This window comes from Dama dama, chromosome 14, assembly GCF_033118175.1.
Source record: "Dama dama isolate Ldn47 chromosome 14, ASM3311817v1, whole genome shotgun sequence".
Taxonomy (NCBI): Eukaryota; Metazoa; Chordata; class Mammalia; order Artiodactyla; family Cervidae; genus Dama; species Dama dama.
This window is the reverse complement of record NC_083694.1, coordinates 75,435,472-75,458,027: the sequence shown is the minus strand read 5'-3', so window position 1 is coordinate 75,458,027 and position 22,556 is coordinate 75,435,472. Positions and strand designations below refer to the sequence as shown.

General features: G+C 62.2%; 1 protein-coding gene across 1 annotated transcript in view; it reads right to left on the bottom strand.

The window, feature by feature from the left end:
* PKP1 (plakophilin 1) overlaps positions 1-22,556 on the bottom strand; it is a 38,581-nt gene that overhangs the window by 5,799 nt on the left and 10,226 nt on the right. The window contains exons 3-8 of the mRNA XM_061161297.1: positions 7,408-7,802; positions 4,339-4,483; positions 3,373-3,580; positions 2,757-2,934; positions 1,425-1,539; positions 317-472 (exon numbers count right to left, since the gene is read on the bottom strand). Coding sequence (XP_061017280.1) covers positions 317-472; positions 1,425-1,539; positions 2,757-2,934; positions 3,373-3,580; positions 4,339-4,483; positions 7,408-7,802 — 1,197 coding nt within the window. The remainder of the gene's footprint in view (positions 1-316; positions 473-1,424; positions 1,540-2,756; positions 2,935-3,372; positions 3,581-4,338; positions 4,484-7,407; positions 7,803-22,556) is intronic.

Sequence of the window (22,556 nt, the reverse complement as noted above, 5' to 3'; positions counted from 1 at the left end):
GGCGGCCAGCCCTTCCTTCCCAGCATCTCTCTGCCTCTGGGAGCCCTGGGGGCTCAGGACGCTCAGACGGTGGGCGCCAGGCTGACCCCCACCATCAGGAACCAGGGAGAAGACAGGGGCGAGGAGGCCTGCACGCAGGCGGCTCCGGCTCCATCCCCGCGAGCACGCAGGGCCTGTGTGGTGGGGAGATGAGGCGCTCCCCTCTCCTGGTGCAGCGGGGCCCACGGCCAGGCGGGGCAGGGCCCCTCCCCCAGGGCCGGTCTCGGGCTCCGCGGGCGGGCGGGTGGACGGGGCCGCGGGGGCCGCGGGCACTCACCGTCATGCGGTCGCTCTTGTTGCTGAAGCAGCCGGTGGAGGACTTGTCGGTGTAGGCGTTGCGGGCGGTGTACTCCAGCTGGCGGTAGCGCGTGGGCACCTCGGCGTCCAGGCGGTAGGAGAGGTTGTGGAGGACGCACATGCAGTTCTCCACTGACTGGGGGCCGAGCAGAGACGGCCTGAGCCCCCGCCCGCCCCCCGAGCGCCTGGCCTGGCCGGGGAAGGCCCCCACCCAGCCGCCCGGGGCTGTGCGAGCGGCCCTGCCCCCGCGGCTGTGCGAGCACCAGTGACCTGCCAGCCCCTCCTGGGCCTCAGCTTCCTCAGCTCTGAAATGGGACCAAAGTGGCCTGCTTCCCAGGGCTCCCGGGGAGATGACCCCCAGGAGGCACCTACGGGAGGCCTGGTTGGTGGCAGGCACAGGCCGCGGCCACCGTCCCTGCTGCCCCGGCCAGCATGCCCACGGCCAGCCTGGCTCCGGAGACACAGCCTGCACGAGCGACTCTGAACTCCTCCTCAAAGCCTTTGAGTCCCAGGACCTCCCCGCCCGAAAGGTTTCCCTCCTTCCCGGGGCCTCATATGCTTCCCTCTTCCATTCGGTCCTCCTCTCTCCCCTCCTTCCTCTCCCACCACGCCCTCAACCTGTCCCCTTGACCTCTGCCCCCTTCCCATGACCTTCACCTTCTCACTGTGACCTCCGCCCCCTCCCCGTGTCCTCCGTCCCTCCCCGCGACCTCTGCCCCTTCCCATGACCTTCACCTTCCCACTGTGACCTCTGCCCCTCCCCGTGACCTTCACCTTCCCACTGTGACCTCCACCCCCTCCCCATGTCCTCCGCCCCTCCCCGGTGCCCTGGAGACCGCTCTCTCCTGAGGCCTGTGGTCACAGCTGATGGAGGAGCAGGAGGCAGAGTCCTCTCCAGGGAAAGCGCATGCAGGACCCAGGGGTAGCGATGCCCGGCCAGCCCCTGGGGACGGCTCTCTCCTCCGGCCGGGTGGGCGGACTGCAGCCTCCGTGCCCCTTCCCACCACGGTCTGCCCTCCTGCCCGTCTGCGCAGGTGTGTGGTGTGGGTGGGCGCGCGGCTGTGCTGGCCTTCTGGGGCCACACTCACCTTGTCGTCACAGCGGTTGGCCGCCACGCAGTTCTGGACGTAGGCCATAAGCGAGTCGATGAGCCCCACGTAGTTGCGCATGGTCTGGCGGCCCGCGTCTGCGGAGCTCAGGTTCCTAGTGGAGGTCACGAGGAGGGGCAGAGGTCACAGGGAGGTGCAGAGATCATGGGGGGTGGAGGTCATAGGGATGGGGTGGAAGTCACGGGGTGGGGTGGAGGTCATGTGGAGAGGGCAGAGGTCATGGGGAGGGCAGAGGTCATGGGGAGAGGGTGGAGGTCGTAGGGAGGGGATAGAGGTCACAGGGAGAAGGTGAAGGTCATGGGGAGAAGGTGAAGGTCATGGGGAGAGTGGAGGTCATAGGAAGGGGTAGGGGTCACAGGAAGGGAGTGGAAAATACGGGGAGGGTGGAGGTATGGGGAGGGGCAGAGGTCACGGGGAGGGGTCGGAGGTCGTGGTGGGAGAGGAAGGCGGGGAGAGAGGACAGAAATTGAGGGAAGCAGATGAGGACCGGGCTCTTCTCAGGCCTGGCTGAGGCCGGGCTGGGGTCTCCCTGGCCTCCTCCGCCCTCCTCCGCGCCCGCCGGGCTCCAGGCCCGGAACTGCTATGTGTCCCGGGCTCTGATGCCGCTAGCAGCCTGGCACACACTGGACCCTTGTGGCACGTTCTGGGCAGGGCCTGGGGCTCCACCCCCTGGCCCTGCCTGGGGCTGCTGGACAGGAGCTTGGAGGCTCCCTGGAGGCGGTGTCCTGCCCCCAGCACAGGGCTCACCCCCGGGCCGCCTGGGCGCCCCTGCCTGGCGCAGGTGGGGTTTGGCTGCGGCTGCCCCGTTAAGGTCTCCATGACCCTGACTCTGCACCTCCCCAGCCTCTCCCCTCCGCTCCTCGGAGGCTGCTGTTAGAGGGAGGTGTGACCCTGAGCGCGGTCTGCTCCTCGGCCATACCCGCCACCTCCGCCCCCAGAGGAGAGTCCCACCCCCTGCAGCCCCCAGGGCCTTTGCCACGGGCTGGGGCAGAACCCAGGAAGTTCTGGCCAAAGCAGTGCCCTCCTCACGCCAGGGAACACGGCAGACGCTGTTAGCGTCACAGCCAGGAGGTGACGCACTGGGGCGTCGGTACACGAGCATCTCAAAGACGCTCCTCAGGAGTGCAACAGCCAGGGCTGTGCGGAGCGGGCAGGCGGCCAGCGGAGCCAGTTCAGACGTTCAGACCCAGGAGTCTCCACTCAGACTCCTGGCTCAGGCCCCCCTGGTGCAGGTGGGGGTCCCAAGCCTCGTCCAGGCCCTCGCCCCCGGCCCCTCTGAGCCTGGGCTCGGACGGCTGGACCCCGCCTCACCTCAGGCAGCCGGTGGCATTGAAGAAGACCTCGGGGTCCACGGGGTCCCGGGTCAGGTTGCTGTTGCCGTCGCACCAGCCCGAGAAGGGGATGATGACGCGGTCAGCCAGCACGGGCAGCGCCTCGGCGATCAGCTCCTCCTTCAGCTCATCGGTGGAGGACAGGTTCCAGAGCAGCCCTGGGGGACCGCGGGCTCAGCAGGACCAGGGCCCAGGGCCGCCCCGCTGGACCCCGCCTCTGCTGAACCCCGCCCCGCTGGACCCCGCCCCCGCTGGACCCCGGCCCCCAGACTGCCGTCGGGCTCACCAACCCCCGACCCTACGTTCCAGCCAGACAGCAGGGTTTCAAGGGCGGAGCACTGGGGGTTCTCTGTGCGGGTCAATGTGACACACGGTGGCTAAGCCAAAGCTCCGACCCCTCGGGGTCTTCTCCTGGTCTCCATCTCTCCAAACACAGATCCCGCCTGGACACACTGCCCTCTCTCCTCAGACACCTCAGACCGCGGGCGGACAGAGGGACCCAGTACCCAGGGCACCCGCTGGGCACGACTAGCCTGGCCAGCACTGGCCTGAGTGTCCGCCTGAGGCTGCCCCCCGCCCCGCGGCCGGGCCCCCACCGGTCAGCTGCTTCTGGATCTCCGCGCTCCCGGTCCTCCTCAGGAGGCTGACCGCCTCGCGGATGCCGTTCTGCCGCCGTGTCTCCAGCTTGTTGGCGGTGCTGCGGAACACGAGGTTGCGCAGAGCCCCGGCCGCGGCCTGCTGCACGTTCTGGTTGGGGCTGCGGAGCAGGTCCACCAGCTTGCAGATGCCGCCCAGCTGGTACACCTGCGGGAAAGCGCGCCGGGCGGGGCTCAGGCCGGGCTGGAGACCCGCTGCCCGGAGCCGCGCCACTCTGAGCCCATCGCCCGGCGCTGCCCAGACAGACGACGGGCAGCCTGGGGAGACGCGGGGGCCAAGGCAGCGCCGGACAGGGCGCCCTGCTGCCTCGCCGGAGCCCTCAGCCCCCTCCCGAGCCCCGTGTCTCCCCTGGGCGCCTGCGGTGGGGACCACAGGGAGCACGCTTCAGAGTCCTGAGGCCGGGGGGACCCCTGTGGGGACACCTCCCACTGTGGCAGGGGCTGCGTGCACACGGACCCCACCCGCACTAGGAGTCTGCCCGCTTCACAGGGCCGCGAGGGGGCCTCCCTGCCGGCCACACTCAGGGGCACAGACAGCCCTGCTCTCAACCATGGGAGAGACAGAGAGACACAGAGAGACAGAGAGACAGAGAGACAGACAGAGACAGAGACAGAGACAGAGACAGAGAGAGAGAGAGAGAGAATCAGAGGGTAGGGCTGAAGCTGAAGGGGAGGAAGCCGTCCTTTCCTTAGTGAATTTGAGGAGGGGTTTCCTTTGAGCCCGTGGCTGTCACTCCAGACCACGGGCTGAGTGGCGTCCCCTGCAGACAGCCCCCTGACCTTGGGCATGCCAGGCACACTCCCAGCCTTGGGCAGCTGGGCAGGGGGATGAGGAGCCAACAGCAAACGCCCCCCACCCCGGCTCAGAGTGGGTTCAGGCTGCCCCCCAGCCCCCCGGCCACTGACCTGCTGCTTGGCAGACTCGTCCTGGAAGCAGGTGTGCTGGATGTAGTAGGCCCCGATGGCCTGGCACTTCTCGTCCTGGGAGCTCAGGTACTGCACAGCCTTGGGGATGGTCAGCCCGCTGCACTCAATGTCCTCGCTGCAGATCCTGTGGGCATGGGTGGGCCAGAGGGTTGCAGGGGCTCAGGGTCCCTGTGCCCGCCCCAGAGCTGGAAGGGGCTGGCCCCACTCCCACGGTGGACAGCTCCCCCAGAGCAGTGGACGGCTCACCCCGCAGGGAGCATTTGCAGGGATGAGGCCCTGGTCACCGGTCATGTCCAAGCGGACAAGTCACCTCTGTGCTGAGAAGCAGCTCTGCCCTACTCCTGAGGGGAAGCGCCCACCCACCCTGCCATCTCTCACGTGTGTGCCTGGTGCTGGGAAAACAGAAGAGAATGCTGGGAGCCTCTGCATCTGTCTGGACCCCTCCTCCCGCCCTCCCTCCACCCATCCATCCCCCATCTTCCTCTCCTGCATCCCTCCATCAACCATCATCCATCATCCATCTTCCCTCAATCTATTGCCCATCTTCCCTCCATCCATTCATCATGCATCCATCCACTGTCCATGTTCCCTCAATCTATTGTCCCTCTTCCATCCATCATCCACCTTCATCCATCTACTGTCCATCCTCCTTCCATCCCTCCATCCCTGCATCTTCCTTTCCTTCATCCATCCATCATCCATCATCAATCTTCCCTCCATCTATTGTCCATCTTCCCTCCACCCATCCATCCCCCCATCTTCCTCTCCTGCATCCGTCATCCATCTTCCCGCAATCTGCTGTCCATCTTCCATCCATCCCTCCATCCATTCCCTCCATCATCCATCCATCTATCATCCATTTTCCCTCTATCCCTTCATCCATTCATCTAGCCATCCACCCCTGCGTCCCTCTCTTCCTCCTCCCTCCATTTCCAAGTCGAGCTGATTTTTCTTTCTTTTTTTTTTTCATATTTTTTTTTAAAATTTTTTAATTTTTTTATTAGTTGGAGGCTAATTACTTCACAACATTTCAGTGGGTTTTGTCATACATTGATATGAATCAGCCATAGATTTACACGTATTCCCCAACCCGAGCTGATTTTTCTAACACAAACATTCTCACACCTGCTCCTCCTCCCATCCTCACGGCCACTGCCTTCCTTCTGACCACGGTCACTCTCACTGGGACGACAGCGAGACCCACCCCCAGTGGCTTTCTTCTCTGAGCACTCAGTCCCACCCGAAGTGTAACTCCCGTTCCCAGATGAGCGGTTGACACCCTGTTTGCTGAGCTGTCCCCATCAGCAGCTTCTCCATACTGCAAGTTCAAGTTCAGACTCGAACTGAGACTGATACCCAAGGGCATGTGTTGGTCGAACCGTACAAAATGGCCAATAACCCACATTTTTGGAGCCACAAAACTAGAACCATCCTGTTCTAACCCAACAGTCTGGTTCTGCCACGACTCACACACTCCCAGCCTGAACTCGTGTCTGCTCCAGCAAGACTGCGCTCCACGCTGCACCCTGATCAGGCCTGGGTGCCTCTGTCCCTTCCCCTCACTGCAGACCCCCAGCTGGGAGCCCCCCTGGGGAAAGGAGTCCTCCTTCCAGGACCTGCTCCAGCTCCCACAGTGCTGACGGCAGGCCGCGTCCCCAGCCTCTGGTTCCCACAGACAGCTGGGCAGCCTCTTCCTGGCCCCAGCCCCCACCCCTAGAAATCCTCCCAGCATTTCTAGAGCAGCCCGCGCCTCGTGAGTCCCAGCCTCATGCCCCTCCACTGCAGGCGCCCGACTCCGTTTCTGGAAAGACGGCCTCCGGAGAGGAGCTCCCGGACCTCCATCAGTGGTACCCGCCGCATCGGGAGAACACCGCCCAGCATCTGCAGGGCAGACCTCACCTCCACAGGCGCCTGCCACTCATGCCCGATCCTGTCCTCTTGGGGCCTCCGGTTTGGGGAAATGAGGCGGGGCTGGACGAGGCCCTGGTCCGTCTCCAAAGGAGACATTCTCTCAGTCCTTCTCCAAAGACTCCTAAGTACCCGTGTGGCCTCCAGGCAGCCATCAGAGGGCCAGCTCCATAATGGCCAGGACAGCGTGGTGAGCAGAGGCGGGCGTGGTGGCGGCGTGGCCTTGGACAAGCTACCTGGCACCTCTGAGCCCGTCTCTCCCCAGGTCCTAGCCTGGAAGGGCTCTGGGGGTCAGACACGAAGACTGCAGTCCCCCCAGGCCCCGCGGAAGGCAGTTAACCCCACAGCTGCAGGCGGCCCCGGCTGTTCAGTGCATGCAGTCTTCCTGCTCTGCCCATCCACGCTCAGCAGACGTCAAGGAAATGCGTACAGGACTCTGGTGGGGACCGGGTGCAGCTCTGAGGTTCATGGGGCGCAAGAGCGACCCTCGAGACCCGGTGGCCGTCCCCAAGCCGGCCTGTGCCCAGGGCTCTCTACGGGCACCGGTGGCCATCCCGATGGCTCTCTACGGGCCCCGGTAGCTGTCCCCAAGCCGGCCTGTGCCCAGGGCTCTCTACGGGCACCGGTGGCAGTCCCCAAGGCTCTCTACGGGCACCGCCCCCCACGCTGATCCTTCTGGCTTCTGTCCTCTGCCCTGTAAGACGGACCCCACCGCTTTCTCGTCATCGACCCTGGGGCACACTCCTTTGCTCTTTCGGAAGGTGGGGAGAGCACTAACCCCCAAGCCCAGCGAGTCTCAAGCCCCGACAGAGTCTGCACTGCCTGCAGGCTGGTGAGGCACGCCGCAGGCCCAACAGGGTCTCTGAGTCGGAGGTCTAGGCAGCCTGCCGAGGAGCTTTCCTCAAAAGCTTCCTGGTGATGCCGAGGCTGGTGGTCAGAGGCACACACTTTGAGAATCACTGGCCCAGCCAGCCCCTCACTTCCCTCCTCCCCCGTTCATCACCGGAGACCCCTTAAAATCAACCCACACACTTGACGCCTCTGTTCGGGGTCCGGGTTCTGCCACCCCCTGCAGGCTGAGAACCCCGGGCCAGCAGCCGGTCCCGGCGGCCCCGCCCGCCCCTCGCCGTGGGTACTCACTTGGAGCTGGCCCTGGAGTGGCTGAAGGACAGGTCCTTGGTGCAGGAGGTGGGCGGGATGCACACGGGGTCCTGCTTGGAGGTGCAGGAGGGCGGGCGCCCCGGGTACTTCTTGACCGCCTTCTGGCCGCTGCAGGTGCTATAGAAGCTGTAGCGGTTCTGGGTGGTCTTGTGGCCCTTGCTGCCCAGCGTGCCCTTGCGTAGGGTGCCCCGGGGGTCGCAGTAGAGGTCGGGCTCGCTGCGGCTGGCCTTGATCTTCTGCATGAAGCAGATGTCGCTGCCGGCGCCCGGCGCGGTGCAGCTGCCCCGCGGGTACTGCCGGCCCCAGCTCTCCATCTGGCTGTAGGAGCTGAAGCGCCTGTTGTCAGCCTCCCGCTTGAGGGTCCCATTGTAGATCTGGGGGAGAAGGGGAGGGAGGCTCAGCCGGGGTCCCCACCCAGGATCCACCACCCCGCCACCCCCGTGGTGACGCTCAGAGGGTCCTGGGATGTCTGGTGAGGGGGGAGCCTTGACCAGCCTCTCATAGACAACTTCTGAAACTGCAAGTTGTGACACCTTATGGATTAGGAAATCAATTTAGCAGACTGTGACCATTTTTTTTTAAATGGGATCAAATAATATATATTGGAATTAGAAAATATGAGTGCAGGACATGTAGAAAGGGCTGGGCTGTGTGTCAAGCGTACGGCTTACTGTGGCTTGTAGCCAGAGAAGGTTAGACAGCCGCTGACCCAGTCCCAGTGGGCCGGGTCCAGAGGGGGAGCTGGTGGCTGAGGGAGGCGAGGGGCTTTCCCACGGAGGGAAGGGCAACCGCGGGGCTTGAGCCCGAGTCTCCGGCCGCAGCCCCGCCACGCGTCCTGTGCGGATGTCCCCAGCTCCCGAGATCGCCTGTGCTCCGCGGGGGACTGCTCCCACCCTGAAAGGACTCTCCCATTGTCGTTTCTCTGCTAAACTCCTCATCTCGCCTCCCGCCGACCAGGGCAGAGGGCATTCTGGGGAACCCCTCCAAGGCCAAAGCAGGGAATCCTGCTCCTGGGCCCCCAGCGCCCATGAGGCAGGCCCGGGGCTGCAGCGGGCACAGGGTGGCCAGGGCTGTGCCGTCAGACTGGCATCAAGGGAGCGGCGGGCAAGGCTCAACCGAACCGCAAACCTGGAGGACAGCGAGGTGCCCCCAGGGCTCTGTGTGAGCCCAGCGGGGAGTCGGGCGCCCTGGGAAGAGCCTGCAGAGCTGGGGGCTCGAAGAGCGAGGCCCTCACGGAGCAGAGCAGCCAACCGCCGGCCTGCCAGCTCTGACTCACCCCGAGACCAGAGGACCCACGCAAACCAGAGAAAACGCGTGCACCAGGGGCCGACTCACACTCAGCTTTGCCGGGGTGAGCTGGGGCCCAGAGCCTGCCTGCCCCACCCTGTGAGTGAGTATGAGTGTGTGTGTGTGCGTGTACGCGTGCACACACGCGCCCACGCAGAAGGGTGTGGTCGGGCAGCCGGCTGAGGCCCCTCCACCCTAGGTCCAGCCACTGGCCCTCGGCCAGGCCCCCTCGCCCTGCACAGAGAGCCTTTGGGGCAGGAAGCCACTGTGGTCAAGCTCCGGTCAGTGGTGAAACCAACTCAGAAGCCCCCATCACCCTGGCAACGGTGCTCTGGTGTGCTCTGCTCACCAGCCGGGCCGGTGTGCACCCAGACAGGCGCGGCGCTCACCCCCAGACTGGGTCAAACCAGCCAAGCCCAAAGGTGTGTGGGGCGGGAAAGGCGCAAAGGGACCAGAAGGGACGGCGGTCAGCGGGGCGGGCTGCCGTCTGCGTGTCTGTGGTTGGCACACGCGCGGCGCACCGGAGACACGCTGATGGTGAGAAACAGGAAGCCGGCCCCCAGGCTGCGGGCTGGAGGCCACACCCCCTCCTCAGGGGAGGAAGCCGATGGCGGCACCTTGGAGCGAAGGCTGAGCCTTAAATGGAAATGCAGCCCAGAGCTGCCTGTCCTCAGAGACGACACTCCCGGTCCTTGTTCCGACAGTCCCCGGGTCCAAGCCCAGCACATGCAGATGCCGGCATCCTAGCTGGAGCCTGTGACCTTCGCCCCTTTCTTCTACCTGCCCCAAAGGCCTGCTCAGCATGTGGGGCAGCAGGGAGAGCTCAACGCGAGCAGGCTTGGGGGTCACGGCACAGGGTGAGGCTCGTGGCAGGGCAGCAGCTGTGGACTGCCCTGGCGCTCAGACCGGGACCGCGGGCTGCCCGGGCACCGGAGGGGCCGAGCCCTCACCCAGGGCGGCCCAGGAGGGGTGGGGCTGCTCTCATGCCGCGGCCTCAGAGCACGGGTTCCAAGAAGGCAGAGGAGGCTGGTCTGCCCACACGGGCAGCTTTCTGATGGAACGGCGCTGTGTTTCTTTGAGTGGGCAGGACAATTCTTCATTGTCCACGATGCCCTGAGCACTGCGGCGGGATAAGTGCTGCACCGGTCCCCAGGCCCTAATCGCCAGGAGCACCTCACAGCCGCTGTGGCCAGGGAGAACACCTGCACGCTTCCTAGTGCTGCCTCGCGGGTCCCGAGCAGATGCCCACCAGACTGCAGAGTGGCAGCTCAGTGCTGGCCAGGCCGGGGGACCCGGCTCACCCCACGCAGACATTGGTCTGCTGGCAGTGCCCTCGGCTTTGCCTACAAAGGACAGTGAGACGCACACACGCACATACACACATATAAACACATGCTCACATATGCTCACACATGCACAAATGTGCACACGCACGCACACACACATGCTCACATGTGCACACACACGCTCACACGCACACACACGCACACACACGCTCATACATGCACACATGTTCATATGCTCACATATGCACACACGCACATGCACGCGCTCACATGCACACACGCTCACACATGCTCACATACACACACCTACATGCTCACACACGCACACACATGCTCACACACATGCACACACATACACACATGCTCACACGCACACATGCGCACACACCTACATGCTCACACATGCACACACATGCTCAATGCACACACACTCACACATGTACACATATATACACACATGTTCACACACACACACGCTCACACACGCACACGCCCTGTGGTCTAGCTATCTCAAGCTTCCTTGGGAAAGGCCAGCCTCAGGTGTATCGGAACACACCAGAGGCTAGAACCCTGGGAGAGCCTGGGAGCAGAGCTGACCAGAGAGCCGCCTGTGGACACCTGGGGGGGCCCCGGACAGACACGTTTCTGTACCTGGAACCACCCAGCGAGCCTCGCCGGGCCAGGGCCCGCTCTGCTCCCACTTCAGCTAATGACTGAGGTCTTGTAACCCATTTTTCTCCCTCTCCCCTTCCTTTGTAGAGAAGTGGGGAACTTTGCCCACTTCTGAGTTCCCCCCAACCCTTCTCCTCGACGTAAGCTCTCTTCCCACCCCTCCTGAGGTCGGGAAGTCCTCAGAGGCGAGGAGTCCGGTCCTGTGGGCAACTAGTCCCCAGTAAGTAAAGCAACCTGGACCGGGGCCTCAAGCCCCTGAGCGCAAGCACCACCCCCCCACCTCGGGCTGTGGCAGCCGGAGGGGCACAGGGCAGGCCTGGGTGAGAAGCAGGTCTGTGTCCTGCCTGTTAAGCCCATCCTGAGACCAAGCCTCGCCGGGCAGGTGGGGCTGGGCAAACCGGCTTCAGGTGGACACACCCGGCCCCTCCCGCCCAGACGCGCCCAGCAGAGCATCACCGCAGAGGGCCTCTGTGAGAGCCAGCACAGGGCCACCTCGTGGGGTCCTCGCCCTCCTGGCCTGGTGAGGGGCTCCTGAAGAACCTAGACTGGAGATGCCTCGGGGACAGACCTCTCCTGCCATCTCACTGCACCCGCTCAGCACCCAGCCAGGGCCCCGCCCAGGGGAGCAGACAGACCACAGCCCACCATCCTCCTGGACAGCGGTCAGGACGGCACCACGGCCAGTCCAGGCGGCAGGGGGCCTTACCACGTGACGCGCTGGCCCAGGGGTCTGGAGAGCACAGAGCCCCGCCCAGCAAGGGCTCCCCGGGGAACTCGGGGCCCAGGGCGTGGGGAGCTTCCCAGGGATGGGGTGACTGCTTACTCGGCAATTTGTGTCAGTGTGGGAACGGCCAGCCTGAGTCACCAAAGGTGGGACCTGGGCGGGGGCAGGGTGGGGGCGTGCCGGTCCCTGCCCCCTCCGCACGCCACTCCCTCCCTGGCTGGGAGCAGGGGCCCCGCCCTGGGCCGGCCTCCCTTCCTTCCTGGCACGGGGCTTGGTGCGGAGCATGAAGGACAGAAAGAGCAGGCCCTGGGCTTGGAGGCCCTGCCATCTGGGCTGCAGGAAGCTGTGGTGGGCGCCTTGCCCTGCAGTCCCCCAGGCTGGGAGGAGCTGTCCCAGGAGTCCACCACCCGCACCCAGAGACAGCAGTGCCCACTCGGGGGCCCTGGTTTGTGAACTGGACGCTGCTGGTGGGTGACCAGCTCGCAGGCTGCAGGGGGGCACCACGGAGACCTGAAATCACTGATGCCAGCTGCCAGGCATCTTCTAGGGCCTGATTTGTTTAATGTGGATAAACTGACATTTTGATGTCCATTCTGGGAGCAGAGATCTCACCAGAGAGCTGGCTGACAATGGCTAGTGTCCCCTGTAACCCGGGATGGTGGGGTCAGGGTTCACAGAGACCAGTCAGTGGTGAGAACCATCGTGGTGACTCAGAGATCTTCTGAAGTATCTGGACCGTGAAGCCCAAGCAGAAGAGCCTGCATGGCTGCCTCAAGGCGCTGCTCTCTCCAAAGAGAGAAGTCGGGGCCCTGAAAAGCCTGCTGTCCTGGGCTCTGGGCCCACGGCTGCTCTCAGAACAGCAGGCGTCAGGCCACCACAGCTCTGCTGTTCCCGGTGACGGGGCAGGGGGCGGGGCCCGTACACTTGGTCACCCTGCACCTTGAGAGCTGGCCTCCCCGACGTGCGATGTCCGAAGAAACAATGGTGCGAGCTCCAGCTCCAGCACCCAGCTCAGGTACTGAGTTCCAGCATCCAGCTCCAACACCCAGCTCGGGTACTCAGCTCCAGCATCCAGTTCCAACACTCAGCTTGGTTACTCAGCTTGGTTACTCAGCTCCAACACCCAGCTCCAACACCCAACTCAGGTATTCAGCTCCAGCACCTAGCTCAGGTACTCAGCTGAAGCACCCAGCTCCAACACCAAGCTCAGGTACTCAACTGAAGCACCCACTCCAGCGCCCAGCTCAGGTACTGAGTTCCAGCACCCAGCTCCAACACCCAGCTCGGGTACTCAGCTCCAGCATCCAGTTCCAACACTTAGCTTGGTTACTCAGCTCCAACACCCAGCTCCAACACCCAACTCAGGTATTCAGCTCCAGCACCCAGCTCAGGTACTCAGCTGAAGCAACCAGCTCCAACACCAAGCTCAGGTACTCAGCTGAAGCACCCACTCCAGCGCCCAGCTCAGGTACTGAGTTCCAGCACCCAGCTCCAACACCCAACTCAGGTACTCAGCTCCAGCACCCAGCTCTGCCTTCACATCCTGCTTCCTGCTCCATCCCTGAACTGTGGGAGAGGCTGGGTCTTCTGAAACTCTTGCCCTGCATGCCTGAGACACAGGCTTTCCTCAGCTCCTGACCTCCTAGGATAGGTCTGGGGAACTGGGATTTCGGGTTTCACATGTGGACATCTCAGCTTCACTTTGGGAAGGACCCCCTGGCAGGGGACTGCCTTTCAGAGGCAGCTCTCAACAGACCCAAGAGGCAAAGGACCCCTGAGAGTCAGCCACCATTCTCATGGGCTCAGGCGAGTCCGAGGCACGGTCCTTGTACCCTCCCAGAGCCCCAAGCTCTTTTGAACCCAGAGGCAGCTCCTTGGTTCCAGTGATGGTTCATTCTGGGGACCCTTCTAAGGCCCCCACGTGAAATAACCCCTGGAACCTCAGATGAAGGGTGGACTCCTGAGAGACCACACCTGAGGGCGAGGGAGACTCCCGGGCCAGGAACCCCAACTTGTGCCAGGGGCCTGGGGGATCGCTGGGCCCTGACTCGCCCCGGAGCACTGAGCCAGGAGGTGCTTCCAACCATAAGACAAAGGAAAGACTCCACGAGGTGGCAAAGTCCTCGGGGCAGATTCTTCCTTGGAAACTCCTTGGTGAAGGAAGCGCTCCTGCTGGGGAGATAGCCAGGAATTTCACGGGAAGGTTGGCTGGGAGCTCCAGGGTCTGGTGACCGACCCCTGCTTTGGAAGGTGAACCTCTGCACATGTGCACACACACTGCTACACGCACGCCTGCCTGTGTGGGACACACACCACTTCACGGAGGTCTTCACACGTCACGTCACTTCACAAAGAGACTCCATGGGGAAGGTCTTTGGACATGCCCTGAGCCTATCCTGTGATTACTGTTGTAGCAGGCCTGGTGCTCCAGTTTGCAAAGATCCCCCCAGTCATCCCCCTGGACATGTCGCAAGGAGATCAAACCAGTCAATCTTAAAGGATGTCAACCCTGAATACTCATTAGAAGGACCAACACTGAAGCTGAAGCTCCAATACTTTGGCCACCTGATGGAAAGAACTGACTCATTGGAAAAGATCCCGACGCTGGGAAAGACTGAAAGCAGGAGGAGAAGGGGACGAGAGAGGATGAGATGGCTGGATGACATCACTGACTTGATGGACATGAGTTTGAGCAAACTCTGGGAGACAGTGAAGGACAGGGAGGCCTGGCGTGCTGCAGCCCATGGGGTCACAAAGAGTCGGACATGACTGAGCGACTGAACAACTCCTCCTCTTGCTGGAGCCTCACAATCACCTCCTCCCGCCCGGCTGATGACGTGTCAGGACAGACGGCAGAGCTCTCTCCCATAGCATCTCTCTCTCTCTCCTCTCTTTCTTTTGGCTGCACCGTGTGGCATGTGGGATCTTAGCTCTTGGACAAGGGATTGAACCCGCAGCCCCTGGAGTGGAAGCCCAGAGTCTTAACCACTGGGCCACCAGGGAATGCCCCGAGAGCATTTCATAACTCAGAGAACTTGAGGCCGGGCCAAGGCCACGCAGCTTAGATGGGGCTGACTCTGAAGCAGGACTCAGACCTCCAACCTCTCCCGGTGTTCGCCCTCCAGTCACCCGGCCTCCAGTCACCCGGCCGCATGTCTGGTGACATGCGTGCTGTCCAGCAGCCCAGAGCCTGGTGACACGCGTGCTAAGGGCCCAGAGTCTGGTGACACGCATCCCGTCCAGTGGCCCAGAGCCTGGTGACACGCGTGCCGTCCAGCGGCCCAGAGCCTCTGCAGCTGGGGCCCTGCAGCATGCGTGGCTCCCGCCCCAGCACCTCCGGGGCGCGCCGGCCCGGCACCTGGGAAACCGCCTCCCCTCGGCCCCCGACCCCGGCAGCGCCTGCCCCCGTCGTTGGCTGACAGTGGGAGACGTTCAAGAAGAGCTCGGGTGCCTGGCTGGGTGACCCACGACTCGGCTCCATGCCCACAGGGCCGGGCGGAGGCCCTCTGTCCCGGCCTTGTGATCGGGCACAGCTGCCTGGCGAGGTCACGAGAGGAGGGCGAGCCGGAGGACGCGCTCACCCCTGCACCAAGCTGGGTGCAGAATCAGGTAAAGGCCGAGCTCCCGGAACCAGCCAAGCCTCACTGTGCTTCCCGGGGCCCTAGAAGCCCGGCCACCTTGTTCCCCGCCCTGGGGGCGCTTAGAGGGAGGAGAAGGGCCTGCCCCCGGACCCCCAGCTCCTTCTGGCCTCCTGCACGGCACCCCGCCCTTCCCCCCTGCTCTGTGGGCCTCCTGGAGCTTTTTTCCACCTTGATTCCCGAGAAGGAGACGGCCGGGGCTGCTGCCTGGACGTGTCTGTAACATTTGCCGACCTCCCTTTTCTGAGCAGGAAGAAAAAAGCCATCTCTGCATGGACTTAAATAAGGATACTGGTGTTTTTTTTTTTCTCTCTCTTGAGTTACTGACACAAAGTTTCCTTTCAAAGTGAATACACTTCCTAAATTTTTTTTTTTTTAATCATGTTTTCCTTTTAATAAGGCTTGTTACTCAAAAGCATAGCTTTGAAAACCTGTAGCTTGTTGTGACAACCAGAGAAGCCGGGAGCAGCTTCGCCTGAACACGGCCGCGGTGCCCTCATGGGCTCTCCGTCGCCGGCGTGGAGGGCGAACGCTTAAAGTCAGTCTATTAAAATTAAGGAATAATTGTCGGTGTGATGATTTTGTGGAAACAGTGACAGTGGAGATCAGATGCCCAGGTTCCCAGCAGGGACAGCATGACGGGACTGCTGGACAAGGGGCCCCGAGGTCAGTGCCCCAGCGCCGGGTCTCCCTGAGTGTCTGTGCAGCCTCGGGCCGTCCCCTCATGCCTCTGAGCCTGCGTTTCCCCAACCAGAGCAAGTCCTGCAGGCTTCTGCCTTTGGGCGTCTATGATTCAGCCCGACTGCAGTCTTTTGGACGCGCCCTTCTCCCCAGCTCAGAGCTTGGGAACAAACCCACCAGCCTGCCCTCATCCCCTTCCCGGCCACACCCTTGTGCAGCCCCCAAGCTGCCTCCCTCCCCAGCTGTCTCTACCTCCCATCGCCTGCCCCGATTTGGGTTCTCAGCTGAGTTTGCTCTTCCCAGTCAGGAAGGCCTCCGTAGAGACACGAGGGGGCCCTGGGCTAGGAGGCTGGGCCCCACCCTACCAGCGAGGGGTGGGGGCCTCATCCACCCATTTGGGAACGGCTGCTTGCTGCTCTTGTCCCAAGCGGGTGAGCCCGGTGACAAAAGGAAGCCGCAAGGGAAGGCAGGCAGCAGACCCCCTGCGGTGTTTTGGCCCCCCCTCTTCCCCCCTCACCGCCCCTGCCCCCTGTTGTCCACTCTGGAGCCGAGCAGGAGAGGCAGGAGACGAGGTCCGGGCACCCGCCCTCCCCTCCACACCCCCCCACAGCGCAGAGTGGGCTCTGGACCCGGTTCTGCCTAGCAGACCTGTGAGGCATCTGCTGGACGAGGCCCTGCACCGCGGTGCAGCCTGACCTCCCCGCTAATGAATCAGAACCCCAGGGCCCGGTTCGCTCCGACCCCACAAGGATGCCAGGACCGGAAGTGCAGACAGGATGGGGAGAGCAAACTGCTGCACTATTCAAGAGGCTCCCAAGCCTGGCTTCCTTGGGCTGCACCCACCCAGCATGACGGCAGGGGCTCGGCCGGCCTCCCCGTCTGCTCACCCGGAGCCCCGGGGCCCCATCCCCAAGCCTCCAGGACGCCAGGGACCAGGGTTGGGCCTGACCTGGTCCCGCCCGCCCGCCACTGACACCCAGGAGACGAGGCCGGAGGTTAAGTCACTCTGCCGCCTGCCACAGCACCTCATCCCAGCCTCTCATGCTGTTAGTGTTTATAACTAACACTGTTATAAGCGAGTTAGGGCTTTAAAGACTTGTCGGCTGAAACTAGTTTTTGTCAGGACTTAAAAAAAAAGAAGGCAAAACCAAAACACGCTAATTTTCTTCTGGTGCAAAATAAAGAAGCTTTATGATCGGCCTGAGTCTTCAAATCTCCCCTCCAAAGTTTCGGAGGCTCTGAGGTGACTCATGAGAAGGAAGGTGAGTCCGACGGTGGCTCACGGGGGGCGGGCGGGGGGCGGCCTTTCTAGGAAGACGCTGACCAGAAGTGGCAGGTGGATTAAAGCCAAGAAGACATAAACACAGGCAGGCTCTGTCCTCTCCCGGAGGAGGAGGCGCCCCTTCCCGAGCCCCATGGGGAAGGACTACTGCAGACTGCCCCAGGCGGGCAGAGTCTGACCTCCCCCCTTCTGCTGCACTGAGCCCCCTGTGGGCACACATCTTCCTGAACACGCCCCCTGCCCCCCAGGGGCCCACCAGCTGGGACCCAGACAGGTGACATCCTGCCTTCTCTGGGCCCGGCCTCTGGCCCTGCCCTACTGGGGGTGATGGCTGTGCCCAGGCGCCCGGTGCCAGCCCCAGGCCTGGACAGCCCCCTGCCCCTCCTGTCTGCGAAGGGCAGCCCTCCAAGCTCAGTTACCCGCCCAGAGCTGCCCTGGGACTCTGCCTGCATGGCTCCCGGGCTGCATCCTCTCCCTTCCAAGCCCCTGGGTGCCAGCTTCTCTCCCCCAAGTGAGGACACCTGACACAAGACCTCAGAGCCAAGGAGACCCTGCTGGTGAACCCGGGGGGCCAGCTGCGGTCAGACGGGGGCTGCTCCTCCAGGGAGGGGAGCAGGGGGCAGCCCCCGGCCCCACTCCCTCGTCTCCTCTCTTGGGCACATTCTGTCCCTCGGCAGCAGGATCGTTGCCTCTTCTTGCCCGGCGAGAGCCCGGGGCCCTTGGGACTGGGTGGGGGTGCGTCACTGCTGGCAGAGGACCCGGGCTGGCAAGCACCTAGACCACTCCCTCTGGGGGCAGGAGCCGTGCCCGCCTGGACGGGACTTGCTTCTCCGCCGGGACTTTCCAAACCGATCAGAGAACCCAGAGAGGGGAGCAGGGCAGGAGGCAGGCCTGGGCTTTCAAGGCGGCGGTTTCCAGGGGCCTCCCCTCCTCTGTAGGGAGCTCGAGGGCCTGCCTCCTCTCTGCAAAGTGAAGGGCACGAAGCCCGAGCAGCTCTGTGGCTGCTGCAAGGGTCAATCAGCCGCCATTTCCCCGGTGCCCGGCCCAGATGGAAGCAGAAGGCAGTGCACCCACAGGCCTGGGGGTGGCCCCGCCCCACCCGGAGACCACCGTGAGGCCCTGGCAGCCGCTCACGGACCGCTCTCCAGCCACACAAAACCTGAAAACTCAGGGCCAAAGGAGCCCTCCGCTAGGAGGTCCTCCAAGGACGAGAAAGGTCTCGAGAGATGAGCCCCAGGTCCCTCTGCTCGTAGCAGCCGAGCTGAGGGCAGAATCAAGGCCTCCTGCTTGACCGGCGCGTCCTGTCCACAGCCCCGCCTGCCCTCGAAACAGGAATTCTCACCCGCTGCCGAGACAGGCGAGCTGAAGCCAAGAACGGGTCCTTCCATGTCACCTACCTCTGGGAGGAGTCTGTCTGCCGGCAAAGATAGGCTGTTCCTCTGCCTCAAGGGCAAGGGTCCCACCACGTTCTCTCCGGCAGCCCCTCGCCCTGGGCCCGGCCCCCACAGACCCCGCGCACACGCGGCTCGCAGAGCCTGGGTTCCCATCGCCCACGGAGCCTTGCACAAGCCCAGCCCTCTCATCTACAGAAGGGGGCCTCGGGGCACCTCTGGGTGTTGAGTGCCCACCCCCTCAGGGAGGGGGTCCCAGAACATGGAGGCTGGTTCGTGATGGGCTCATCAACCACTAACATGTCAATAACACATATAGCTGAGAAGAGGCTGGGAGGATGATTCGCAGTGAATCCTGGGTATTTTCTTTAAATAATTTTTTTTTCCAGCAGTGCCATGCTGCTTGTGTGATCTTAGTTTCCCAAACAGAGCCTGGGTCCTCAGCAGTGAGCGCACCGAGTCCTAACCACTGGCCTGCCCTGAAAAAGTGAAAGTCGCTCAGTGGTGTCCGACTCTTTGCGACCCCATGGGCTATACAGTCCATGGGATTCTCTAGGCCAAAATACTGGAGTGAGTAGCCATTCCCTTCTCCAGGGGATCTTCCCAGCCCAGGGGTTGAACCCAGGTCTCCCGCATTGCAGGCAGATTCTTTACCAGCTGAGCTACAAGGGAAGCCCAAGAATACTGGGATGAAATAGAAAAATGGGGTCAGTGACCAGAATGAAGACAGAATCTCCCGTGGTCACTCTGCTGGGGAGTCTGGCCCTCCGAGCGCTGGTCTGGTGTAACTGAGCACGCAGAAGGGGTTCAACACGGCGCCCCCAGGGGATCCCTGGCCCAGGCCGCCTGGCAGCTACTACCATATGGGATCGGCTCCTGGCAGGACGCTCTCAGCCTGCCCACAGCCAGAGCACCTCTCACCCGTGTGACACCCAGAGGGATGGAATGCTCGTGACGCACCTCTCGGTTTGTGGAAAACTTTTCAGGCTGGAGGCGCAAGTGAAGGAGACTGATGCCTTAACCCAGAACCCTTCCCAGGAGTCTAACCTGTCCACGGGCTGCAGCCTCGTCCAGGACATGCCAGGGTGACAGCAGCTGGCTTCCAGGGACCCGGTACAAGGACCCTCAGAGGGGCAGCAGCCTCCCTTCCCTCCCCTAGGAAATTCTGTCTGGGTCCCCAGCCTAGGAGACAGGCACTTGGGGGTCTTGTTTATCTTACAGGGATAAGTGGAAACACACACTGACCTGGGGTCTCCAGATCCAGCAAATACAGGACACCCAGCTAAATCTGAAGATCAGATAAACAACAAATAACATTTTAGGCTAAACAGGCCTCCAAAATTGCATTTCTTTATGTATAACTGGGCAGCCCAGCCTGACCTCCACTGACACTGACAGCTGAGGGAGTCGAGTCCAGGAAGGAAGCGGGGGCCGCTGCCTGCAGCTCTTGGTGGTGGGGCGGCAGGGAGGAAGTGAGGGCATGTGAAGTCATGGGTCTCGTCTGAGTCCCCAGAATGGGCTGTAGTGCTACAGTATGGAGATTGATGTCTGGAGTGAGGACAGGAAAATCCGTCAGGGTGAGAGCCAGGAGACTGGGGTCCAGTCCACTGCCCCGTCACCAGCCATGTGACCCTGGGCCTCACTGGGCCCGGGTGTCCTCAGCTGTGGAATGTCAGCCTCGTTGGGCTCTGACACTCCCCGAGCCTGGTCCTGAGAACAAGGCTGGGCATGCCCCACCCTTCACCTCAGCTTCCCCGCTCCCCATTCCCCAAGGTTCTGGGCTCTGGGCTCTAGCGATGCCGCCCCGTAGATTCGGTCTCTGAGGGCCAGGAGGCTGGAACAACCAGAAGAGAACAGACAACTGACCAGCCAAGAGTTTTCTCTGGACCGGTTCTTTTCCTCAAGCCCCTGGATGGTGCATCAGATTCACTTTGCTTCATTCTATTAAACACCCTCTAGGTTAAATTTTCTTGACTTGTGATGTGTGTGTACATGTGTGCTACATGGCTTCAGGCAGGGCCAACAGTTTGCAACCTGTGGACTGTAGCCCGCCAGGCTCCTCTGTCCATGGGACTGTCTAGGCAAGAGAACTGAAGTGGGTTGCCATGCCCTCTCCTGGGGATCTTCCTGACCCAGGGATCAAACCCTTGCCTCTTACGTCTCCTGGATTGGCAGGCGGGTTCTTTACCACTGGGTGCCACCTGGGAAGGCTGACTTGTGATATAAGTGGTTGTAGATTATAAGTAGTATAAGTAATATGATGACATATATATATGGAGAGGGAAATGTCAACCTACTCCAGTACTCTTGCCTGGAGAATCCCTTGGACAGAGGAGCCTAGCGGGCTACAGACCATGGTGTCTCAGAGTCGGACGCAACTGAGAGACTGATAAACACATATATACATCTCGTCCACGTTTTTTAAATTAGAAGACTATTGCTGAAATAGAATATAAGGTAGAATCATACGTCTTTTTAAACACCTTTAGAACTTTCCTTTTTGGAACTGTCCACAGGTACTTGGCATATTTAGATAAAATCCATGCTCAGGGGTGACCAATCTTTGTTATCTGAAGTTGATTCAATGTTTCAAGCCTGAGAAGTGAGGCTCTCAGAGGGCTGACTGTCATTTCTGCTCAAACACAGATCCTGACAACACAGAAATGGGACTGGTTTTGTTAGGGGGCCCCTAAAATGGCACTAACGACCAGTATATTTTATAAAAACCTTTAGGGGTCACGAGTAATGGCAGGGCTGGTACAGTCCTGCCGCTCAGCCACCGACGCCTGCTTTCGCCTTGCCGGCGTCCTCTCTGGGTTTCTCCCAGTTCCCTGCTTCTCCGAGGGCAGCTGGAGGCTCCTCTGAGGAGGGTCCGTGCCTGCGCGCCCCCACCCCGCCCTCTGGGCCGGTTTCTGGGGAGGGGGCGGGGCTGAAGCCCCCTGGCTTGGGCACTCCGTCCCTGGGACAGCCCCTCGGCCTGAGGCTCTCCTGGCGTCTCCGCTGCTCGCCCTCTGCTCCCCGGCCCGAGTCCCGACCTGCTGGGTTCCGCCATCCTGGCTGACACGCGCTGGCTCCGGCGTCAATTCTTCCACCGCCCCCCGCCCCTCCCGCCGCCAAATCCCCGTGTGCGCGCAGCCGTGCGCTCTTCCCAGAAGCCTCCTGAGCGGAGCGGAGCCGGGACGTGCCCCGACAGCGCCGGCCCTGAGTCATGTCTGAAGTCCCGCCAGCGGAGAAGGAGCGAGGAGGCCCGGGAGGGAGGGCTTCTCACCAGGTGTCAGCAGGCAGGCACCGCGAGGGTGGGGGCGGGGGCCAGAAGAAACGCTCAGCCCTGCCACACTCAGGCTCTCGGAGCAACCCCTGGGAAGAGCTCCGCGTGGGCCCTGTCCAAAGGTCTCCTGAGACAACCCCTCACGGCCCACCTGAGGACGCTGCCTGGGGGATGCCCCCGCCCCAGGGCAGGTGAAGCCCCCACGGAGGGGAGCGCCGACACCCAGGGCCACAGTGCCCAGGGCTCGCGCCCGGGTGCCCAGGTTCCTATTGGGCAACGCACCGCCGCGAAGACACACACACTGCTCAGTCAGCAGCTTACTCATCCTCACTGCTGGACCCGTCCAGGGACCTGCCCTCCTCTCTCCTCACCCTTTGCACGGCATTGTAAGTCATCTCCAGATTCTGCCCGGTCATCAGTCTATGTGTCAAAGCCCTTTGCTCACATCTGTGCCTGAACTACCGACCTGCTGGGCTCACTGCATTCATCAGTTATTGGCACTGGTGTTATCAACTGACATCAAGAATCTGAAAAAGGAGGGCAAATGAATGCACAGCAAACCTAGTTAAACCTGAGACATGCAAGAAAGGCAAGTCCTCCTGTCTGAGCTACCAGGGAAGCCCAGTCCTCCCGAATGAGCCTCAACAAGACCTCAGGGAGGAAGGAATCAAGGGGATGACAGAGAACATCTAACTTGTAGACCATCCACCTCCCTCTTGCCCGGGACCCTGACAATCAGGGTGACATCTGTGAGCAGCGTGGGCTCAAAGCCAGAGCTGCCGAAACCCAAGCCCCAGGGCACAGAGCCGAGTCCCCTGGAGAAGCTGTCCCCGCTGCCCAGGCCGAGGAGCCTCGCAGAACTCCTGGAGCAGCACAGGCTGATGTGGACGTTAGCAAAA